At 38.2% G+C, this 26061-nt stretch overlaps 1 protein-coding gene across 6 annotated transcripts in view; it reads right to left on the reverse strand.

Annotated features, from left to right (window-relative positions):
• Positions 1-26061, reverse strand: part of GALNT13 (polypeptide N-acetylgalactosaminyltransferase 13) — a 594009-nt gene that overhangs the window by 248763 nt on the left and 319185 nt on the right. For all 6 annotated transcript variants that reach the window (XR_006680924.1, XM_004703815.2, XM_045299235.1 and 3 more), the window contains exons 4-6: positions 12766-12932; positions 11148-11355; positions 7247-7417 (exon numbers count right to left, since the gene is read on the reverse strand). Coding sequence is in view for 5 of the 6 variants with exons in the window: in XM_004703815.2 (XP_004703872.1) it covers positions 7247-7417; positions 11148-11355; positions 12766-12932 (546 nt within the window). In the remaining variant the exon portion in view is untranslated. The remainder of the gene's footprint in view (positions 1-7246; positions 7418-11147; positions 11356-12765; positions 12933-26061) is intronic.

Raw genomic sequence — 26061 nt, forward strand, 5'->3', positions numbered from 1 at the left:
AGGAGAAGAGAGGGAAAAGAAGAGGCTCAGATACTCAGAATCAAATCTTGAAGGTGATTAAATATTTTCGGAGTGAAAGAAACGGAACATTTGGGACAGTGTTATACACCATGGCATTCACCTGAGCATATGTATAAAGATGCAGTTTTCTATCAAGAAGAAATGGTTACTTTAAGAGTTAATGCTAGCTCGGTCTTTGAGCAATGGAGTGGACTCAAATCTGGCAGATTTGATGCAACACAGAGAGTCTCAAAGTTATTTTTAAAGGACAAGAAGGAAAACTAAAGGAAATTCTGCTGAATATGGACAAATGGCTTGTTTTGCTGCCAAAGAATCCATTTACCAGTTCAAATTGGCACCAAATATCTTAGCCTGTGCTTAAAGGGCTATATCCACAGTAAAAGAGTAGTTATACGTTTCCCCTTTTCCTTAATCCTTTTTATAATCCTCACAGCCTGATATAAACTTCCAAAACGATCTACAGTAATTGGCAAGAATTTTAATCTTTTCCTTTCATTCCTCACTTTATTCTTAATAAGGAACAAAATAAATAATAGGGCAAACCGGAATCAAATCCTTTCAAATATTTTGGTACGTATGAAATTATTCACTATAAATGTGTAACGCAATTCATTACCCTGAAAACTTCCTGTATTTCCCATTGTTTTCTTTATCTCGTTGATTTATCATTTCCAAAATGAATTGTCGATGTTGTTATTGCCAGAAAGTTCCTGATAGCTAACAAGGGTTCCAGAGTAGAACTGTTCTAAACCGGGTTTCTTGGCTGTAATCGCAAAGAAGCAGCTTACAAAGTTTTTCTTCTGGGGACTTTGCGGGTTCAAACCACCAGTGTGTAAGTTTGTGGCCGTTAGGAATCTCTTAAACCAATCAGAAATAACAATATAACAGCCATTTTCTCAAAAAATATATAGCTTCATAGATTCCATCTGTGCTGGGAAAAATTTTTCCCTATTTTCTTCAAAACCAACATATATTAGATTTTCACAATGATAAGCATGGATGTTGAATAGTTGAACATTCCAAAGTTCAAACTTTCGTTCAAAGTTTTTGCTTAAATTATTGACATTTTTTGTGTTGTTGCTTTAGTATTTATTTTTCTATTTCTTCTATTTTTAGAAATGTCTCAAAGGCTTTTCTATGCTGCAGGTATATTCTAGTTGGACTGAAAAAATTTTATTACAGAAAATCTGATTGATAAAAAGGAAAAAAAAAAAAAGAAAAGAAACCCAGATCAGCCAAAGTTCATTTAAGTGCATATTCTCTGATAACATACAAGAAATTATATATATGAATATTCTGTATTGTTCACACTTAAGGCATAGCAGTTGTAATCCAGGGTATTATTACTATGTATGTAATTTATTTGATCTTCTTAATAAATTCCCAACTCCAACTGAGAGGAAAAAATATGAGTGATCCAATGGTAATAAAAGGGGATATCAAAGTCATTAAATTATGTCAAGAATTATTACATTTACATTTGATTTATAATGATAGCAAGAATTCAGAAAATCTAAAATTCTTGTTATACTTTGAGAACCTACTTAAATATAATGTTCAAAGTGAAAAATGGAGTAAGTCATCTTAAAATATCAATAATAACTAATATAAAAGACTCCAGGAGTCAAAAGAATAGTGAGTGAATCTATTTCTATATATTGATACAAAACTAAACAGTAGTGATAGAGAACGCTGTTGTTTGGCGTCAAGTTGATTCTATATCATGCTTATCTTGTTGGAGACAGGGACTTTGACCAAGAAAGGCTGGCTACTAAGGAGCCTTCTGTGAACATGAAAATAAAGTATTAGTTATTTGTTTTGTGCATGCTGTAAAGTAGTTTGCAATGTGCAGATAAAGATCTTCCACGGTCGTTCATACAGGAGAGTATGTATGTGCACTACTTCATGGAACTGTATATGTCCCTCGTTGTATATGCATTACATGTTTTATAACTCAATAAAATATTGCTAGAGAAGGGTTCATGAAGTGAGAAACAAAAGAATAAAAAGGTTAATTAGGTGAGAAAGACAATTTAAATGATAGGTTTCTAATGATTTTTTTCATCATTAGACTTTTAAACTAATATCTACAAACCTATTAATGGAGGATCATTTACGGGGCACAGTTTAAAAAGTTAAACAATCAATAACACTTGAGCCTGGCTCTTTTCCAGATGCAACATCATTTTCATAGTGATTACAGCTAAGTCCCTTGCATACACACCGGTTCCACACACAGTAGCCTGCCTGCTTTGTCCAACATACAAATGGCCAGTACCATAATGACTTCAGAACAGAGAGGGACATATTCATTTTAGCCTGCCCAGGACCTGTCACAATGCTGAATAGTGTGTATTAATAGATTTTACAAATGGAATCAAACTCATTCTGGTAGCTTAATTCAAATGAACTGAAGAATTGTATGTGTTAGAAAAAATGTATAATACATCCTCAAACTAATCAAATGATTTGAAGAGAAGAGCCCTGGTGTTGAGAGTGGATTTTGCATTGGGCTACAAACTGCAAGATCAGTAGTTGGAAACCACTAGCCATTACACTGGAGAAAGATGAGGCTTTCTACTCCTGGAAAGACCTAGGATCTTGGCAAGCCATAGGGATAGTTCTTCCATGCCCCATGTTGCTGTGGGTTGGAATCTATTAGGTGGCAGAGAATGTGTATGCACGAGCAGGTAATTTATTCTCCCGGAGCCCTATTCCATTAGATAATATAAATGCATATTTGCTTGTTTAGAACTAATATATTTTATGAGTTACAGATTCAATCATTTCCCAGACAAAGTGCAAATTGATTGCTAACTGAAATGTAGGAGCCAGAGGCATCTTAGTTTGAAAGGCTTATCAATCAATTTCCAAAGTTTTGCCAATTTGCTCCCAAAAAATCCTTTGATAAAACCCTATAACCACAATTCTATTCTAACACACATGGGATCATTGTAAGTCAGAATTGATTCAATGACAACTGGAATGATATTCTAAGGCATGGGTCACAAATTTCAAAGGTGATGGAGTGAAGCAAAATTCCTTAGGACTCTCCTATCCATTTCTCTATAACTTCCATCAAATGATTAGGTAAGATCATGCAAATAAAGTGTGGAAGTCTCTAACTAGGGATTGGTTAATTTTCCCATTCCACTGGGTATAAAAGAGTCAACTAAGAAGCAGAAAGAGAGAATTCTGGGACCATGGAGAAAGAAGAGCCACCTTTAGAGTGGGTATAAAATTCCTGTCTGAAATGGTAGAAGCAGCAGCAGCAGCACCAGAGGGACCAGAAGAGAAGAGCTGCATTGCTTAGGCCATGCAGCAGTGAGGCAGAGTCCCAAGGGAGCTTCCTGATCCACAGAGGCAGAGGCCGGTAGAGAGTGTGACAAAGAGCTAGACTTAGCCACTGTCTTCGAAGAGGTACTACGGTGGCGAAGTGACAGTACCCTTAATGTTTTATGATCCTCACCTCCGGTAACCTGTTAACTTCTTAATCCAAACCAAACCAAACTCATTGACACTGAGATGATTCCAACTCAAGACAGCCCTGTAGGATTGAACAGAACTGCCCCAGTGGGCTTTGAAGATCATAGAAAGCCTCATATTTCTTCCTCTGTGTGGCTGGTAGTTTCAATCTGCTGACCAACACATATATCGCTATATCACCAAGCTTCCTTAACTTCCCTGATATCCACAATTATTGTGATCATGGTCTGTGAGTTCTGTGTAACCATTGCAAAAAAATTTATAGGACTAAGAAAGAGAAGTAGAATGCCATGGAAGAGACTGTGGTATCAGAAAAGAGTTAAAAGCAATAGAAGATGGAGGCGTCTCTGACCTTGGCCTTGTGGCAATCAGCCTTGGGTTGGTGTGAAATTGGGTTCTCCCTCTGTGTCACCAGAGGGGGTCAGAGATGGCCCCTAGACTGTTACTTCAATGGTAGAAGCCAAAAAATGGAGTTAATACACGAAGGAAGTTGATTGCAATAAACATAATCCTCTAATTTTTGCAAAATTATATTTGCAAATGCAAAATAATATTTCTACAAGAAAAGTTGATGTAAAAAAAAAACCATTACAAGAAGCAACGGACCTCACACCTCAATCAAGGAGAGAATTATAAAGAATTGTTAGGAAAGGGATAAACTTTCATTTGATTTCTCTTTTTAAAAAATAAATCATTTTATTGGGGGCTCTTACAGCTCTTATAACATTCCATATATCACACACATTTGTACATATGTAGCCATCATCATTTTCAAAACGTTTTCTTTCTACTTGTGCCCTTAGTATCAGCTCTTCTTTTTCCCCTCCTTTCCCCACCCTACCACTTCGTGAACCCTTGATAAATAATAAATTATTATTATTTTCATACCTTACCCTGGTGGGGGGGCATTAATATGTTGATCATTGCAATTTGTTCCCTGATTCACCCCCTTCTCCCCCAAAATCTCCCTACCCTCATGGTATTGCTACTCCCATTACTGTTCCTGAGGGGTTTATCTGTCCTGGAGTCCATGTGTTCAGAGCTCTTATCTGTACTGGTGTCTATGCTCCAGTCTAGTTTGATGAGTAAGGTAGAACTGGGGTCATGACAGTGAGAGGCGGGGGAGGAAGCATTGAAAAACTAGAGGAATGCTGTGTGTTGTGTCTGTGTTATACTGCACGCTGACTGGCTTATCCCATCCTTCCTGTAGCTTCAACAAAACTTCAGCTGAGCCATTGAAACAAGACAACTTTTCAAGAAAACCTGGCAATATTGATTTTTATTTCAAACATTCTAAATATTGAAAAAATGTATTGTTTTATTAAATGTAAGATTTTTATAAAACAAAACACATCTACAGGCCATATCTGGCACACAAGATCCTAGCTTCCAACCTCTGTTAAAATAACTGAATTATTCTATTGCAGCTGTTCTCTACCTGTGGTCGCGACCCCTTTGGGGTTGAATGACCCTTTCACAGGGGTCACCCAATTCATAGCAGTAGCAAAATTACAGTTATGAGGTAGCAACGAAAATAATTTTAATGTTGGGGGGGTCACCACATAAGGACTGTATAAAAGGACTGCGGCATTAGGAAGATTGAGAACCACTGCTATTGTAATCAAATATAACTCAATTGTTGTAGATATAATTGAGGTATTCCTAAAAAGTCATATAAGAGAGTCACTAAAATGTTAAGGAGAATTTACAGATTAAAGAAACCAGTCAGGGTTATGATATAATTAGACTATACCTATACTTTTATAAATGACAGAGTCTCATGAATTCCATTTCTTATCAAAATGAACATATCAAATCCCAACCAAAACCGAACCAAACTCACTGCCATCGGGTTGATTCTGACTCCTAGCAACCCTATAACACAGGGTAGATCCTCGCACATGGGTTTCTGAGACTGTAACACTTTATGCTATAGTAGATAGCCTCGTATTTCTCCTTCGGACCAACTAGTGGTTTCAAACTGCTGCAATTGAGGTTAGCAGCTCAAGGCACAACCAGTAGGCCACTGAGGATCCAGAGCTGGCCAATAGACTAATGAGAAATATACCCTTTATAAGCTTTACTTTACATTTGTCATCAGTGAGTTTCGGTCACAAGTTCAAGTTGGTTCTCAATTTATGCATATCCATGATTGTATTTCTAAATGATGACTAACTAGCCAATTACAGTGACTATAAAATTCTATCATAAATGGCATTTTAAATTATGCATTTCACTAAGAAAACTAAAATTTCAACCTCATTTTAATCACTTTGCTATTCAGAATTCTGTTAATCAAGCAGAAAAAAAAATATCTGTGTTCAACACCTAGAATGATTTATCTGTTTGTGTGAATGTGAGAAAAATGATCACATCTTCAAGTAATAGATTACACGTACAAAGGAAGTTCACATTGCAGCTATGCTGATGAAAATTACCTGCAGGCTGTTCTAACACAGCCAGTGAATTAATTAACCTTTGGACATAAAATCTAAAGACTTTCAGCAAGGACTGAGGTTTCTGGGTTTCTCTTGCTCTGGTTTCCTCGGCATTTTGGAAAATGAAATGATAGGTTGGTCCTGGGGTGAACAAATGAAATATACTTAAGTTTTATCAGCTCTCCTCGTTACTATAATAAACTCACATGAATGGGGGCTAAAATAAGCTCGACATTGCACATTTTTTCCAGTTAATGAGCACTGAGAAACAATGATTGATTTCTATGTAGACCTTTCCTTTGATGAGTAAGATCAGTAATTTCTTACTACAAATGTTGACCGTTAATTATTCACCCATTGACTGTGTGAGGACACAAAATTAAACAAAGCATGCATTTTGCAAAAGAATGAAAACAAAAACGAAAAAATAACAATGAGTAAAAACTTGCTTTATTTTAAACTTTGGTTTTAAGGGATTAATAACTTTATCAATACTTAGGGATATTGACAAAACAGTATGATAGTTTTTCATTTGGGGTCGGAAGCTTAAAAATCAATTAACATTAAGTGAAACTATAATGTGGAAAAATAGGGTTTCTAAAACACAATGGGACCCCCTGCTTTGCCTCTGGTTATTAAAGATAAGGCTCAAGAAAGTTTAGTAAATTCAAAGATTATAGTAAGATTTTAGTGTTACTGGATTAATTATACTGTAAATACTGAAGTAATGACTTAATATATCTTAATGTCACTTTTAGGAGCCACATATATTTTTCTCATTCATGTAGTAATATCTCCATAAGTGGGCTACTGGACCTCAACACTCATAGCAAATAGCTAGAACTCTCCTCTTCCTTGAGCCAATTGTTGAATTTAGTTTTTAAAAATCCATTTTGAAAATCAATAGTCTTACAATGGATAAATCATCTCTTCAATAGGTTATGAGACAGTCTTGCTGAATCAGATAATGACTAAGAGTACATTAAAATGTTTGGGCAATCTTCTATTGCTCTAACTAAATACTGATTTATTGAATCTATTTATCACCTACAAATGATGTTACAGATATGTATTTGTAATAAAGGAATACATTTAAGTGTACCACATGAAATACTAAGAAACTGAATGTTTTCAGGACTAATTTGATTTTAAATATTTCCCGGGACTATATACAATGTATATATACATGTGAAGAATAAATACATGACTTCAAAAAAACCTTAAAGCAAGAAGACAAATTTATAATACCCACTTAATTATTCCAGGAATATGCATGCTTTTAGCAGATATAATTTACATACCTGACAGGCAATGTTCTGTCTCCTTTCCTTCTATCCATTTCTCTTTGGGGAACAGGATACCAGCGGAAATTCAGTTTCCAGTTAAAACCCCCATAAGTCATGTCTGACCCAGCCATATATTCAAAGGTATCATCACTAATCACATCGATAATAGGGCACACAACTGTTTTCCTACAGGAAAAATGAAAACCAACTTAGCTCTTTCAAAATATAATTGATCTACTAAAAATTAATTATTTTGTGATTTTAATAACTTTATTTTCATTTTTGTCATTTTCTCTATGGAAAACTCTCTTGACTACATCTTCCTTATAATCTACTTTATAGAATCACCTGGAATCTAATCAAATATACTAATTGACTTTCAAGCTGATTTCCAAGTGTGTTCTAAGTCATAACTCAGCAGGATGAGCATGGTCTATTTTTCATAAACCCTCCATCCACAGCATGATTAGTGGAGCTGTTTTGAGCGTATGCATCATTGTAGCTATAACCCACTGGTAATCAATATCATGCATACAGGGGAGAATAGATGATAGCAAATTAGATCCGGTTTGCATCTCAAATAAGGTAGGATAGCTTATAGAGATAATTCTGAGAGAAACATCCTGAAGGAAAAAACAAAGAACCAACAACAATAGAAAATAATGATCTACTACTGGATCTAAAAGTAAATGTTAGCTGGGAAGAATGTAAATTATACATCAAAAAGAAGAAAACATATCCTCACAATAGAACAATCAGCAATACCAGGACAGATGCATAAATATTTAAGTTGTCATAGAATTTATTTTAGTGGAATCCACAATCAATACCCATGGAAACAGCAAAGGACAATCCAATTATTAGACAAAAGACATTGTAGGCAGTGGATTATTCAATGTGGTTTTTCTGGCCATCATCTCTGTAGCTCCCATCAACCTTTTCCTGATGGGCCAGGAAAAGAAGAAGTAGAGGAAGTGATAGGATTCAGCTGTGCATCGTTATAAACAGGATTCATTGTTTCTGCCGGCCTGCAGAGTATAAAACGAGCCATCTCAGAAGCAGGAGGGGGGAAGTATACTATCAGAAAGAACCTGCGAATGGCACACATCCTCCTTTCCCCCAAGATTTCTATGCAGCAAACCTCCCCGATCAGGAAGACAGCTTTGACATCAGAAGAGTGACAAAGATGCAGCAAGAGAACAGGAGCCAGACCATGAAACACCGCAGTGAACTTCCTACCCAAGAAGCCAATTGGCTAAGTGCTTCTGGGCAGGAGTTCAGTTGTGGCACTTAATTTCAGGAAGCTGACCGAAGGGTCTGACATTGAGTCCCTTTGAATGGAGGCTTACAGCAGTATATCATGCCTTTTGAGAATTTATTAGCAGCCCTGAAAGAATTCTATAATTTGTCCTGACTGAACAAGTGAATTCAGAGCATTTCTACCTGTTAACTCCCTTAATAAACCCCTTAATCTTGAATATTATCTGTGACTCCTGAGTGGCTACTGCAATGGATTATAGATAGTTATGTAAGTTGAACCAGTGTGGGAGGACATGGACATAAAGAGAATGATCTACGTCTTAATTTTGATGAGTAGAGGCTAGGGCCTTAAAAGTTATGAGTACCTTGTGAGTCACAACAGTCACAACTCTATGTCTCCTTCTGTCCAGAGCAAAGGAGTAAGGAGAAAACCAAAGCTTCAAGGTGGGGTGGGAGATGGGGAAGAAACTGTTCAAATGTCTAATAGAGCACAGGGACCACAGCCTCTCCCAAGCTGAGACCAGAAGAACTAGATAGTGTCGGGCTCCAATTACCTTCTGATCTGACCAGTATCTTCTTAGAAGTTCCGGGATAGAGTCAGGGCCCACGGTGGAACACAATTCAATTTATAAACTCATAAAAATACCAGCTAGACGTATTAGTCTCATAGAAAATGTTGAAACCCCAAGACAATGGCTCTTAAACTTCTCCCTTAGAACTGAAACCTCTCTTGGAAGTCATGTTTTATTCTATAAAGGCAGGCTCCGAAAAAAATCAACGACATGACCAAAAGAGCAGCATTTTCTCAAAGGAGGCGGAAGGCAGGGGTCGGGGTGGGGTGGAGAGGATTGGGGGGCAGGAGGAGACTGGAAAAATGGAAATGGACAGACCAAGGTGGAATCAGGGAGTGTGCTAACAGGGATTGCAACTGGTATGCAAATGAATTGCTGGCTGGAAAACTAACTTGCTTTGTAAGTGTTTACTTATGCCGTAATACATTATTAAAAAAAAAAACAGCCAAAAAATTGAGTCAAGAACACCTCGTATTCCAGTTCCTGGCAAATTATGTCTTATATATAGTAGGAAAAGGAAATAGATGATTCCATAGAAGACATAGTTTTTAGTTTATCAGTATGAACCCTCTCCAACTGTCACATCTGAAATTCCACCAATAAATAGCCTTTCTTGGATTATAAAGAAAAGGGGAGAGAGAGAATGAAGACAGTTTTTCTCAGACACATACAGAATTGTCATGAGTCAGAATCAACTTGATGGTAACTGGTTGGGTATGGCAATGCCCCACTAGAATTAATATCCAGAACAACAGTTTAGAGTTAACTTCTATATGTGATTATAATTTAAATGTGTTACTGACTTAGGAATAAATGTACTGTGCATGTCTAAATTAAGACAATATTATATTAAAATCTCCCAACTTGAAAATAAAATGTATGTTTTTAAAAACAGTATAGTATATGAAAATTGGCTAGTAAATGCATGTTAGATGCTCCAAGTTCAGTCTATTTTGCAAGTCTTACTCTCCTGTGGGTATGGTAGAATACAGAGAGTGGAAAAATGTTATTAGCTATGTACTACACTCAGTTGACTAAAAGGTTCCTACCGCCATCTTCCACTGCTATGGTTCGTTTTACTGACAGCTTCCATCCATCCTCCTGGCAAGGTCAAACCCTGCCATTGATGCGATGTGCCTGTGCTAGGTTAGGCTAAGGAGCATAGGTCTTAGATGTGCAATTAAAAACCCGAAGTCTAAAGAGAGCTTTCTATTGTAGGTGAAACGACTATGCAAGGAAAGTGTTATGTAAATCTTGTTAGATCGGTTTTAAAGATGGTTGTCTTCATTAGGTGCCTGCAATTTGTATTCATTTATTTCAGTGTTTAGGGATATCTGAAAAATAAAGCTGATACCTTGTATCATCATAATCAGAAGAAATTTTCATTAAGGGCTCTTAATTTTTGAAGGGTTATTCAATTTTCCAGATTTCTACATACAAGTGGCAATATTTTTAAATGAATACAGTTTGTTATGGTTATAATGATGCTCTGTATATTGTTTTCAAAGCATGGTTTGTTTTCCAATGGGAGGTATATAATTGTTTATATGTGCATCTGCTTTTAAGGTCCTCAAGGTATTTTGAACCAGATTCTGACTAGGAATGTTGATACAGGAAAAAGACCCCTGATCTTGAAATGGGGAAAAGTGAATTGTGATTGGTGTTATCAGAATATTCAGTAACCAGGCAAACGATGTGTTTTACTCTTTTATTCCTTCCTACTAGCTATAGATACGAATATATGCATTACCTACCTCATCAGATGGTTGTAAGAATCAATGTGGTGCCTTGAAAATGTGCTTTATCATATACAATATTACTTCAATTTGAACTGATCTCTTCCTCCTAGTATATATATTCAACACGTCTTTACTTATTTGACTTATTTGGCAATTTTTTCAATCAAATGCTCCACCACATCCAGCATAAATAAGGCAAGATTTTATTTATTAAAACAGCAAAAGCAATTTTTTTTAAGGCTAGAGACTAATCCTTCTGATTACTGCAACATGGGAGTTTTGGGGGTTAGCAGAGATTGTCTTAAGGTTCAGTCATACAGGGAAACATACAACATCATTTCCTACCTGTCTTCCTTTATTCTGGCCAGCAAGGGCTCCAGCCATCCAAAAGTGCATTCACAATGTGCATCCAGAAAAGTTATGACCTGCCCTTTTGAAGCAGCTGCTCCGCGAAGGCGGGCGCGTATTAACCCGGAGCGCTCTTCCATCCTAATAATTTTTACCGGCACTTCCAAATTTTTCACATACTTCTCTAATGTCAACTTGAGAAAATCTGTAACATACAATTAGAATGTATAAGAAAATTCTGAAACTGGTGTAAGACACCACAGAGCTATTACACCAGTAGAAAGGCAACACACAGAGATCGGGGTCAAATCCTTATTATCCACTTATTTATTTTTCTCATTAGATGAAATAAAGATAGAGAGTTTGTATCAATCACTGTTCCTATCTACATTCTGTGTTACTTGGCTGACAAGTATAAGGATAAAACCAGAAGTTAATATGATACCACACTCTAATTTGCAAACTAGGCCACGATGGAAAACAGTCTCCTGAATTAAAGGTTATTTGCTTTTGTCTTAATGAAAAGAAGTAAAAACAAGGAAATCACATAAATTCTCAGTAACATAATCATGGGTTGAGGAAAAGAAGGCAAAAACTGGAACCTTTTTGAAAGATGTTTTTTGCCGATTTCTCAGAGTAACTTAAAAATTCAACCTCACTGTCATACAGTGACCTTATAGAACTAAATAGAACTGCTCCCTCAGGTCTCTGAGGTAACTGGAGGAGAGGGCTCATCTATTTCCTAAGGAGTGGATTAAACCATCAATGAGGTTGAACCATCAACCTTGAGGTTTGAATCATCAACCTTGCGGTCAGCAATCCATTACTTACTCCAATACACCACTGAGACCCCTTTTCGAATGTCAGGAAGAACCAAATGGAGTCATGAGAGTACATGAAAGAAATCATTACTTCTTGTGTAGCTGACATTGATAAAGTATGCTGATGAAAATGTTATAGGTGCTTGTGGGTAACTTGCACATAAAAATTGTTCATCAGATATATCTTTGATCATCATTATCAGTCTTTCTAATTGTGGCAGTTACATAATCTGGTGTCAATTTGGGACCTGAGAGGATTAAGAGTGAAGGGGTGGAATCTAGCCTGTCAATCAAGATATAACCCATGAGGCCTCTGTGTGGGCATGGCCTTCTCCTGACAATTCTGGGAACTCCTAGTTTTCCTCCTTGGAGATGGGAGACATTCTCTCTCTCTGCTGACTCCCTGCAAGGCATCCTGTAGGAGAAGCCATATGGACCTACCCTGACGCAGCCCTGGAAGCTGGAGAAGCCAGGTGGAGACCGCTCCCAGCACTGAGATGTTTACAATGCCACTGGATCCGAAGACTTTCTACCCACTGGCCTGTGATCGTCCAGCATTTCACGTCATTGCATGTGTTTTGTGAGTCTGAAGAGGACTTTACAGATTGGGATCAGACATATGGGCTAATACGGACTTATGGGCTTGGACTAGACTGGGATGGGATGTTTTCTTGATGCACAATCACCCTTTATGTAAAACTCTCTCTTATACACATATGCATGTTTATGAATGTGTTTCTCTAGTCACCGGGAATACCACACTAATTAAAACTATAGGAGGAAAATGGTTTTACCTCTTTCACTGGCATCATCCACCAAGATAACCTCGGAGAGCAGATAGTGTGGGGAACGGTTGATGACACTGTGCACAGTTCTGAGCAGGGTGCTCCAAGCCTCGTTATGGAACACTATCACTACGCTTGTGTTGGGAAGGTCATCAGGGTAGACCTTTGTCTTGCATCTGAAAAACAGTGAAGAAGAGAGCATGGAATTACTTTATTTTTCATTCTGGCCACCCATCTATACAGTCTGTTCTGACTTATAGTGACCCTATCAGCCAATAGCTCCTTCGGACCATAAATCTATAATGGAGAGAAAACCTCACCTTGTTGTCTGGTGTGTGAAAATTGCTGACCTTCAGCTTGGCAACCCCATGTTGACCCATGGCACCACCAGAGTTTCTTACTCTGATCCCAAGAATCCAAAACACCAATAGTCACATGATTTTAATCTTGAAAGCTCATCAGTAAGAAAGCATTTCATAAATAGCTAAAATTATTTTCTTTTCATACATGCTCTGAGTAATCACTTGGCATTTGGAAAATGAAATGTGCATAATTACTATTTTATCTTTTATTTTAATTCCTATAGGGAACAAAGCAGTATAATTCTCATGAGTTTAAGAATCTAAAATAACAATTTGAGCCTGTAGACACAGGACCACTGACAACAGAGAATAAAGAACTCATTCAGTGGACAGAATTTTATTTTTGTTGAGAAGTTTTTTTCTATAAACCAGTCATAAGAATATAAAAAGACAAATATCCACAGGGGTTTGAAGCATGTAAAATGAATGCTTTTCGTTTGGCTTGTGAATGCTATCCATAGAAAAGTCTCACTGCCATGAGCTAATTTTGACTCGTAGCAACCCTATAGGGCAGGGTAGATCTGGCCCCGTTGGTTTCTAGACTGTAACTATTTTGGGAATTGCAAACCTCATCTTTGTCCTGTGGAGCCTGGAGGTTTCAAACTGCTGTTTCAACTAACAATCCAACGTGTAAGTTTAGGATGCTAGCTGCCTTATTTCAGATTCCCATTTAATACCTGTGTAGATTTCTAAAGCTACTGTACCAAAGTACGACAAACTGGGTGTTTTACAGCAATTGAAATGTATTCTCTCATACTTCCGAAGCCTAAAAATCAAGATATTTCAGGGACACAATTTCAAAAAGTTCTACAAAAATTCTACCTTTCTTGTTTCTGTTTCTGGTGATTGCTGGTCATACCTGAGAGCCCTTGGCTTGAAGTTATAGCACTGAAATGTATGCATCTATCTTTATAGAACTGATTCCCTGTATGCATCCCTGTGCTCAAATTTCCCTCTTCTTATAAGGAAATTAGCCAGTGGATAAGAGACCCTGATGGTGCAATGGTTAAGTGTTAAGCAACTCCCTACAAGGTTAGTGGTGCGAAGCCACCAGCCACTTAGGGGAAGAAATATGACGTGATCGTCTCGTCTCGTATGAAGATGGGCAATTTCGTGGAGGTCACTATGAACCAGAATCTACCGAACAGAAATGGGGAAATCATTGGATTAGAGTCCAACCTGATCAAGTATGACCTCACTTTAATTTAATCACTTCTCTCAATAGCCTATTTTCAAACAAGGTCACATCCACAGTCTGAGTTGACATACATTCTGGGAAGACTTTATATAATCTAATGTAGTATTTTATTTTATTGGGGACTCTTACAGCTCTTATAACAATCCATACGTCAATTTTATTATCAAAATAAGAGCTCAACAAAAGATTAAGCTATTAGTGAGTGCTTCTAAAACTTTCCTATACATAGGAATACCTGGGAATGTAAATTCATATTGAATTCAATAGGACTGCAATAGAACCTAAGATTCCACATCTCTAAAAATCCCCAGTTGATCCAGATGCTTGTGATCCCTGGAGCACAGATAGGTAAGGAGCTATTATAAATAACTGCCATCATTTTAGAAAATAATGGTTTTTTGAGAAGCTTCTAATTTGCTTCAGAATCCAACACCAAAGCACACCCTCAGCCATGTAGTTGATTCTGACTCAGCTACCTGAGAATACAGAGCAAAACTCCCCCATGGGTTACTGAGACAGTACATCTCGTTTCTTTAATCATGTTATTGTGGGCTCGTACAACTCTTATCACAATCCAAACATCCATCCATTGTGTCAAGCACATTTGTACATGTGTTGCCATCATCATTCTCAGAATATTTGCTTTCTGCTTGAACTCTTGGTATCAGGTCCTCATTTCCTCCTCTCTCTCTCGACTCCATACTCCCTCTTGAACCCTTAATAATGTATAAATTATTATTATTTTGTCATATCTTACACTGTCCACCGTGTCCCTTCACCCACTTTTCTGTTGTCCATCCCCCAGGGAGGAGGTTATATGTAGATCCTTGTAATCGGTTCCCCCTTTCCACTCCACCCTCCCGGTATCAACCCTCTCAGCACTGGTCCTGAAGGGATCATCTGTCCTGGATTCCCTGTGTTTCCAGTTCCTATCTGTACCAGTGTACATCCTCTGGTCTAGCCAGATTTGTAAAATATAATTGGGATTATGATAGTGTGGACGGGGGAAGGAAGCATTTAGGAACTAGAGGAAAGCTGTGTGTTTCATCGTTGCTACACTGCACCCCGACTGGCTTGTCTACTTCCATAACCCTTCTGTAAGGGGATGTCCAGTTGCCTACGGATGGGTCTTGGGTCCCCAATCTGCAGTCCCCCTCATTCACAATGATTTGATGTTTTGTTCTTTGATGCCTGATACCCAATCCCTTCGATACCTCATGATCACAAAAGCTGGTGTGCTTCTTTCATATGGGCTTTGTTGCTTCTGAGCTAGATGGACACCTGTCTATCCTCAAGCCTCCAAGACTCCAGAGACTACAGCCTTTGATAGCCGGGCACCATCAGCATTCCTCACCACACCTGCCCATGCACCCATTTGTCTTCAGCATATGATCACACAGGCTGGTGTGCTTCCTCCATGTGGGCTTTGTTGCTTCTCAACTAGATGGCTGCTTGTTTGCCTTCAAGCCTTTAAGACCCTAAATGCTATATCTTTTGCTAGCCAGGCTCCATCCGCTTATGCACCCGTTTGTCTTCAGCGATCTTGTCAGGGAGGTGAGCACCATGGAATGCCAGTTTAAGAGAACAAAGTGTTCTTGTATTGAGGGAGTATTTGAGTGGAGGGCCAATGCCTAACTGCTACCTTAATACTAAACCTATAAATACATGCACATGAATCTATTTCCCTATCCTCATATATAAATATATTTACATATATGCATGCCTTTATTTAGACATGTCCTTTCCCTCCTAGCTCTTTCCTCTATTTCCTTTTACTTTCTTCTTGTCCCATTATCATACTCAGCCATCATTTGGGTTTCAGTAACATCTCTCGGTTACATTACCCTTGATCACACCCTACCAGGCCTCCTATACCCTCCTCACCACTGATTTGGATCACTTGTTGTTCCCTTGTCCCTGGGTTTGTTAACACCACTTCCTCACCCGCCCCCCCTTCCCCGTCTCCCATGTCCCCTGGAACCATCGGTCCCATTGTTTTTTTTCCCTCCAGATTATTCATCCAGCCTATCTTATTTAGACAGATCTGCAGAGATAATAACATGCACAAAAACAAGACAGGGCAAAACAAAGCAACAAAAGAAAGCAAAACGATAACATGAAAAAGCCAATGACAAAAAAAAAAAAAAGATTGTAAGTTCAAGGACTGTTAGTTGGCCTTTAGGAGTGTTTTTTGGTTCAGTCTGATGCGGTGCCAAGACCTGGCCCCAAAGTCTACTTTTAGTATTCTCTGGGGACTTCACTGTTCTGTCCCCTTTGGTATTCTATTGCATGCCCTTGGTATTTTGTCTCAGTGTGGTTGGATCAGATAAGGCGCAATTCCCACACTGTGTCTCCAGTGTTGTTCCATGTAAGGCTTTGGGTCAGTGAGGGATGTCAAGTCTCATAGTGGGGCCGGCCATGTGGTCCTCTCTGTGCATTGGCTGCTCTGAGTGGGAATATCATCCTCCAGGCTTGGTGGGCCAGGATGTGCTCCACTCTCTCTTCCTCCACCTTCATTTGCTTCCATGTGCTCTGATCAAACATGTCCCTCTCTCTGGGCTGCAGATTCAGTGTGTCCTCTGAAATAAATTTTTCTGGGGGGAGAGGCAGGTGTCCACATAGTTGGGATTGGGGCCAGCCCCTCAGACCTGAGACGGTAAATCTTTAAGGGAGCAGAAAACCTCATCTTTCTCCCAAGCATCAGCTGGGGGGTTGCATCATGGCCCTTGAGCTTTGCAGCTAATCACCTATCTCACAGTGTCACCAGAGCTCCTTTATGAGCCCACATTTAATTTTTCAAGCAATCCAAAATTGTAAATTTTGCAAAATAATCTGTGTACTCCTCTAGCTGCTCAGCCCAAGGTTAACATACTTCAACTTGTCAATATACAGTCATTGTGGTCATGTAATCTTTAATCATCCTGATTATAGAATATCAAAAGACAGTACCAGAAATCCAGAACAAAAGAATTTTATGCAGCTTGAGGTAATTTTTTAATGTAAAATCTTCTGGAGAAAAAGACGAAAATAATTCCATAAAATAAAATGAATCAAGCACTCACGAGCCACTAAAAACAGCATCATAACAATTAATTTTCCTTCACTAGTGAATTTTAAAAGCCAATAAAATGTAAGAGATGAGGGAATATAATAAAACTGTTATGTTAAGCATCTTTTGAAACAAACTAAAATATCACCTATTCAACGATGTATTCTGCAATATGTCCAAGTAAGAATGTATGTATACCCTATTATAGCATTTGGTCTATATATATTATTTGACAAACATTTAATAAGTGCCCACAATATCTCAGATATTGTGCCTACTAGAAAAATCAAAATATAGGCAGGGGGAGTTTGATTCATAGTTTTTCCTCCTCGTCCTGGCAGCAAGACTGAAATGATTTCTAGGTGTTTCATAATTTGCCTCTCAACCTCAAGAAATGCATGCCAAGTCAGAACATTGTTCGCCACCATTTCCCTCAGGTCTCCCTTAACCGGTCCCAACAAAAAAGCACATCGCACTGAGATGCTGGTAAACAGCATGGTCAAGATCATTGTCAGCAGCAGCATGCCACATCGACCGATGTTGGGAACACAGGCTGGAAGCAATGAAACCGTCACAACCACTGGCTTTCACAGGCTTGCAGGAACAACTCATTTGCAGAACAGAAAAAATGATGTATTCTAAATCATAAATATCTGTATGTTCTATTAAATGATGACAAAAAAGAATATGGATGATATATTCATTTTTAGATAAATAACTTAAAATGTCCATCAAAAAGCAGATAATTAGCTACTCCAACTTATTTTATGTACTTTGTTATGATAATTAAAGAGAAATGTACTTGCTTATGATAATTGTGTATTTATTGCATCTGTCACAGTTGTAATCAACTAATTTACCATTCATGCCGTGATTATATATAATTCCAGAGCATTTCCTTCATGGCATTACTTAATGTGGCATAAAAACAAGATGTGACTCGTATTTGCATGAGTTCTTCTTCCAATGTAAAGACATAGTTATTGAGCTGAGAAGACATTGTATACTAGAATATTTTAAGCTATAAAATTAATTGTTTAATCTGTCCATTTCTTAAAAGTATAGACTTATCTGAGTAAGCGTTATGTTTTCCATGGTTTCTGTTGCCTGTATTTCAGTAAAATCATGATTTCACCTAGAATAAGATATGCCATGATTTTATGTAAGAATATAAAACAAATTCTGTTTAGTAAACCCAAACCAAAAATACCACCTCAGATTGACTAGTTCAGTGAAGTGTGAAATAATAAACTAATAATAGCAATAAGTATCAATATTTTATATTACATATCATGCAAGATATATTAAAGAATAACATTGGGTTTGATAAATTAGGAGGAAGACACATTTGAGTTAAAGTATATCTTAATCTAACACAATATTTTTAAAATCAAATAGAAATAACCTATTATTATCAATAAAACTAAACATAGGAAGTCACTTTCCACTTAAATCATGTTCATACTGACCAAATATTCTTCTCTAAAATATTTTTAAAGAGTTAGTGTATTAAAAAAATGTTTAAAAATCATCTCAAGTTATTGTAGCAACCTGTGTCATTAAAATATTGTCTTTATTATCCATAACACATCAATAGAAGAGTAGAAAATGAGATTCCTGGGAGGAATAAAGGATTTACATTCTACTAATAAATTGAAGAAAGTTAATGGTTCAAACCCACTCAGATATTCCACGGATGAAAGGGCTGTCTACCTGATTCTGTAAAAACCGCAGTAAAGAATATTCTATGGTCCGTTCTACTTGAAGCACATGGGATTTCCATGAGTTGGGCTCTCCAAAAGCAAACTCATTGTCTTCCAGTCCATTCCGATCCAGTTCCAATTCACAGGACCTCTAGCACAGAGTAGAACTGTCTCTGAGGGTTTCCAAGACTGTCAGTCGGGGTGGGAGTGGAAACCCTCATCTTTCTCTTGCTGAGTGGCTAGTGGTTTCAAACTGCTAAGCTTCCGGTTAGCAGCCCGATGCTTAATGCACTGCTTCACCAGAGACCATGAGCTGGACTGACTCTGCCCAATGGCAATGTTGGTGGTGGTGGCGGTAGGCACAGTAGGATACGTCTTGGGTTATTCTAACCACAATGTTAGTGCTTGAAACCACAGGGGCTTGCTACTCCCAGAAAGAGTTACAGTGTCTGAAATCCACAGGGCAGTTCTCCTTTGTGCTATAATGTTGCTATGAGTCAGAATCGACTCAGTGGTAGTGAGATTGGCAAAAATTCACTTTATTGTGGAGGTATGCCACACATGTAACCCCTTTAAGAGTATGTGACAAACTGGTAATTTTTATCAATTTGAAATGAATACTTTATGTCCATGAATAAAATCAACTTCTTAAAATCTGGTATTTCAGTAAAATCAGAAGTAAAAACATAGAAACTATTATCATGGTTTACATTTCTACTCTATTGTAACACCTTGAATCTATAATGCTTGCAAAAATTGAAAACGTGTTCTCTTTTAATTCTGTAATAATACACGTGTAGCTCACAATCTTGGATACACATTGGAAGAGCTTCATGAGCTTGAAGGAAAAAACTGGTACATGGCTTATAGCGACAGAAATTCTGATTTAGACTTAAATGTCCGGGACACAGTCACAGCCAATGGGGTCTCTTTGTTTTTAAACTACCTTCATGATTCAAATGTTTAGTGAAAGCAGGGGATCTTCACCCAGTATTATTTAACAGGAATGTGTCATTGTCATACAGTTAAGTGATTCTAACTCATAACCAACCTATGGCCAGAGGAGAACTGTTCCTGTGGGTGTCTGAAGCTATAAATCAGCTGTTCTCAACCGGTGGGTCGCGACCCCTTTGGGGTCAAACAACCCTTTCACAGGGGTCACCTAAGACCATCGGAAAAAACATATTTCCAGTGGTCTCAGAAACTGAGACACAGCTTCTCTATCAGTCTCCAGAAGGGTCTGCCCACATGCAGATACGCCCACCTACGAGTACCTGGTGTGAAGACAGTTACCCACGCTACGCCATGCTTCAAGACAAAATTTCATTGATTTGTAATTATAAATAAATATTTCACAATATACAATGACATCTTGTTTTTGTGATTAATCACCATGCTTTAATTTTGTTCAATTTGTCACAATGAAAATACATCCTGCATATCAGTTATTTACATGACGATTCATAACAGTAGCAAGATGACAGTTATGAAGTAGCAACAAACGTAATTTGATGGTTGGGGGGTCACCGCCACATGAGGAACTGTATGGGAGGGTCGCGGTAGCATTAGGGAGGCTGAGAACACTGCTCTAAACCTTCCCAGCAGCAGAAGGTCTCGTTTGGTGGCTTCAAGTTACTGACATTGTGATGACCAGCCCAAAACATTACCCATCGCAGGACCAGGCCTCTGGACAGTAGCAGCTGGCCACTTTGAAATCTCTTTTTTCAGCAAATTAATGAAAGAGAGCTAGTTATTTAAAATAAATGTAAAACTTTGGCCTCCTTGTAATCTCTTCACACGAGATGATGAGGCCAGTTTTACATTTTTTCATTGACATGGATTGAAATGAGAAAGATATTATTCCCTCTGATGGTGCGCATGGGAGGTCAGAAAGTCTCATTTTATTAGCAATCTCTCTCTCATGCGGATGTACACCAATGTTGGCCCAGTGTTGTACCTCTTATTGATAAATATATGAGAAATGTATCAAGCTGTGCTACGGTGGAGAGACTGTAGGGATAAAATTATGCTTCCCATGTGTGGAACAAGAAAACTCAGCGAGTCGGTGTACCTATTTCCCATCTTGCCTTGTGGCAATGTGCACATTATGGGAACATAAACTGTAAAATTTTATTTCATCCTTTTCAAAACCGTACTAATGTTTGCAGATAAGCTCCTAAACACACATTCCACATCAAAACGAGACACATTGACAGTACGATGAGAATGTGAGATCACAAAGGATCCATAATTACACAGTGCCTTAGTTACATACAACGCATTTGGGCCTTAAAACACAGGCTGTTGGCACTCCGCTCCATGACTGAGCAGAGCGCTCCGCAGTGAGTCAATGGATACTTTTCACTGCCTCTAGCAAAGATGATTAATAACAGTAATTAAAAATATAAGACTTGTGATACACATTCTTGATATAGTTCTTATTGTTAAGAGCTATGTGAATTGCACTGAACTATGTAGAACTATGGGTAATCACCACGTTCCCTAATAATTAGCATTCATATACACAGAGACAAACGGTATCCTTCTCCCACGTCTCCAGGCAAAGGAAACGTGGACAACAGAAAGAAGGTGCTTTAATATTAACCGAACAACTTGGGCTTGCAAAGAAGATGAAGCTGTTGATTGTGCCTGAGTTTCTACATGCTGGTTGTGGTTACGTTATGTGAAAGAGGCCGGGTGGTGTCGTGGTTACAAGTTGGGCAGCTAACTGGGAGATCTGCAATTCAAAACCACCAGCCAGCTCTGTGGTAGGAAGACAGACAGGGATTTCTACTCTTGTAAAAAATCGCACTCATATGTGACCTCCTCCCTGGGGGACGGACAACAGAAAAGTGGGTGAAGGGAGACGTCGGACAGGGCAAGATATGACAAAATAACAATTTATAAACGATCAAGGGCTCAAGAGGGAGGGGGGAGCATGGAGGGAGGGCAAAAATGAGGACCTAATGCCGGGGGTTTAAGTGGAGAGAAAATGTTTTGAGAATGATGTACAAATGCGCTTTACACAATTGATGTGTGTATGGATTGTGATAAGAGTTGTATGAGCCCCTAATAAAATGTTTTGATTAAAAAAATTAAAGTCTCAGAAACTCACAGGGCAATTCTACCCTGTCCTATATGGTCACTATGAGTCAAATTGATTGTGAGTTTCCTTTTTTTATAAGGCCTTCCCACAGTAAGTCACATGAGTCCGAATGAACCAGGTAATTCAAGTAAGATAGAATCAGATTGTTATTCAACATCTCCAAACACCTTTACTTACAACCTACATAGGATCTGTGCTAATCCTTGGCTAATTTTCTATTGGATACTCTCCATGCTTCTTACTTTTACTCTTTAATATTGCTGAGAAAAGTGAGATTACTCTGCAGAGCATTCTTTCCTCAGACTCCCTTGTGTTTTTGGCTTCTGTTTGAAATCAGCCATTGGGATTTCTGGTTGGAGATTACTTGACTGGAAGAAACTCGAAGTCCGTAAACTTCTGTCTGTTCTTCTCTAATTCCAGAGAAAACAATACAGCCCCCCCTCCTTGTTTCACCATAAATCTACTACTGGTAATTGACTAGGGGTGCCTTAAAAAGAAAGAAAGAAAATGTATTCATTAGTGACTCTCCAGAATCGAACAATCTATGTGTCTCAAAAATATATTTAATAAGAGAATTCATGAAAATGTCACAGTGAGGCAGGCTCTTATTTCCTGTATTATCAGATCAGTTTCCTCATGATATTTTATCATTGTGATAATCTAAGTTAACCCACACATTGCTATCTAGTCAATTCTGGCTCATAGAGACCCTGTGGGCTAGAGCAGAAGTGCTCCCTCGGCTTTGTGACATGATACATTCTGATAGGAACCAACAGCCTCCTCTTTCTCTGTCAGAATGCTCAGTGGGCTTTGACTGCTGACCTTCTGGTTAGCAACCTGATGCTTAACCCACTGTGCAAGCGGGGCTCCTTATAATTAAAACTAGAGATGTCGAGGTAACATTTTTAATGATTTTGCATAACTTGAATTCATTTTGTTTTTCTAAGTTTTCCAACCAAGACAAACAAATATGCAGGGACTAAGGAATGGCAAAAATATAGATTATCGTATAACACCTTCTCCTAAAGTTTAAATACTATTATTTCTATTAGAGCATAGTGGACCAAGCTCAGTAGCTGAGAAACTCATTGGCATCTTTATTCTGTCACTTAAGATATGTTAACAACTTCTCTAAATTTCACTTTTGTTCAGTACCTAAATCAGAGTAGAACAGCAGCCATAGCTACACTGAAGGATCTCTGAGGAGACCAAATGAAAATATAGAGAATTATGCAATTAAATGATCATTATGCTAGTCTCACATTATGAAGCAGTGTATATTATATATAAAAATACTTAAGAAATCCAAACATACTGCCATCAGGTTAATTCTAACTCATATCAACCCGAGGGTACAGAGTAGAATAGCTCCTTAAGGTTGCTAAGACTGTATATATTTGGGGAAGCAGAGAGACTCACCTTTCTCCCATGGGGTATCCAGTGGGTTTGAAATGCCGACCTTGCAGTTAACAGCCCAAGACTTAACCAACTATGCCACTGGGGCTCAAAATTAAATGCGTAATCTCCAAAATCATTTAGTTAGTCTTGTTGCAGGTTGGATTCTGACCAATGACATGAGTTCTAATAAGGTGAATTTTATTCTTTGATTCCTATAACTAAACCTCCATTTTATTTGCCGCTTCCAATGTAGTTCCCATAATCTATCTGGTATCTAGGTCATCCAGGCTTGAGAAGTGCTGTGCTTGTCTGACCAGAACAGCAGTATGAACTGAAGATTCTATTCCCTTTTCACTTCTTCTAAACCATGGATGGCCATTAACCCTAAACTTCTCTGGCTGGCTCAGCTCCTAGTTAGATCTCTTGCTCACTTACCTTAATCTCTGCATATAGGTTTTCACTGGAAAAACCCAAAGGGTCATGTTCTCCCTGCATCGCCACAACTCTAGACAAAGTTGACCATCTTTCCCACCAAAGACTGAAGTGTTATGGCATAGCCCAATCTTCCTTCTGATTGTGCATCAAACCTAATCTACGGACAAACAGGTTGTATTAGTGCTTTTGTGATTATGACTCTAATTAAAGAAGGAAGTAAAATTTCATATGTGGCTTCCCTGTGAGGAACAGAGAATGCAGGAACAAAGATGGTCATAAAATCATAAGTCTAAATAAACTACATACATCTTAAAAGGGTTCGTTCGAGGCTTCCGTAGATTATTCTCCTGAAATTTAGACTACTCTTTTCTTGATCTTAAAACAATGAATGCCCTTACTGAGACCTGGGCTACATTTTTAAAAACATAATTGATTGGGAGTTTAATTCCTACCAAATAAATAACAGTAGCACACACTTATTCCAGTTACTTCCACGATGGCAATAGTTAATAAAGTCTTTTTTTTAAGCCATAAAAATGAGAAAGAAAGCCAAGAATACAGTGTAAGCAAGTTAAATATTCTTTCTATTGTGAATAACTGCTGAATTTTAAAATGAAATATAACTAAGCTTGCAGGGAAAAGTAAGCAATTCCATAAAAAGTAAGTTCTATGGTCTATGTGACTTTGGAACATTAATTTATGAGGCTCTGCTTCTGAAACCACTGAATATAACTCTTTCCTGTTAGTAAGAGTACTTAACTATACGTTGTCTACAGTAGATGCATATATTGAGTGTGATGACCATAATTAAAGTAACTTCACCACATATTTACTCACTGGGGCCATTCGTAAATTTTAAAGCTTGTATCTCTTAGTAAAAATCACAATGCCTTTTATATCAGTGGGCCTGGGACCGCCAGCTCACTAACCACAGGGGCCTCGTCTTTTTCAGTTCCCTGACACCATCTAGCGAGTTCAAAGCAAAAAAATTGGGACGCATTGACGCTTTTTCCTTTCCTTCTCCACCAACATCAATGAGTCACTTCGTGATAGTTATTCTTTCTCTGAGTTATTATTATTATTTTTAATCCTTCCCAACTACTGAATCCTCTCCCTGTACCATTTCTTCTCCGCTCAGTGATGATATCAAGTAAATATGGGGCATCTGTGGAAACAGTCATCTTTCCAAAGGCAAATCTCCATACAGACCAAAATGAAACTCTAAATATTCTCTCCATTTAAGCTGTTTTGACGGCTCTTCCTTTCCTGGTGTTAAAATCAAACAACGCCCAGAAGTTAATGTCCAAATAGTCTTCATCGTCTGTCTTTTTATTTTTAATTTTGTTCTTAATTGGGTGAAGGCTTAGAAAGATTTTCCCATAGGAATTCATAAACAGGCTGCTTCATGTCACTGACTGCAATCCAACACGGAAGACGACATCACGGATCACACTTCCTCCCTGCCTTTCCTGTTTCCACTCCTCCTCCCTTCAGAGACGGGTCCTGAGCAACTGTCCATCTCCTTACATTTCCAATGGTTGACCCTTCTAAGGTGGGATCCCTCACTAGTGATACTGTTCCCTTTTAGAAACATTTTCTATCATATGGCTAATATTTGAGTCATGGAGTGATTCCAATTCCAATCCTGAAAAGTGACCAAGGGCTATCATTTCAGGGAGTCCACCAGTCTCTCTCAAACAAGACTGGTCTCCTTATGATTGTAAATTTCATCCCACATTTTTCTCCCACTCTCTTCGGGTCCCAATGTGAACCCTGTTCAGAGAAGTTGGTCGTGGTAGCCATGAAACATCTCATTCTGATCACAGCATGTTCTTAAATTCCATTAAACCACTGGACTCAGCATGTTCATGTTATCTTTGATTTTCATCTCTCCTCTTTCCTCTGGATGGGGAGAGATTCATAGTTGCACCTTTACATGGCTGTTCACAAGCAGAAAGCCTCATCTTTCCCCCCTCTGAGCAGCTAGGGGGTTCAAACCGGTAACCTTGCAGTGAGCATCCCAACGTGTAAGTCACTATGCCACCCAAGTTCCT

This window comes from Echinops telfairi, unplaced genomic scaffold (assembly GCF_000313985.2).
Source record: "Echinops telfairi isolate 266 unplaced genomic scaffold, ASM31398v2 ScPeMD7_4;HRSCAF=17, whole genome shotgun sequence".
NCBI classification, from domain to species: Eukaryota; Metazoa; Chordata; class Mammalia; order Afrosoricida; family Tenrecidae; genus Echinops; species Echinops telfairi.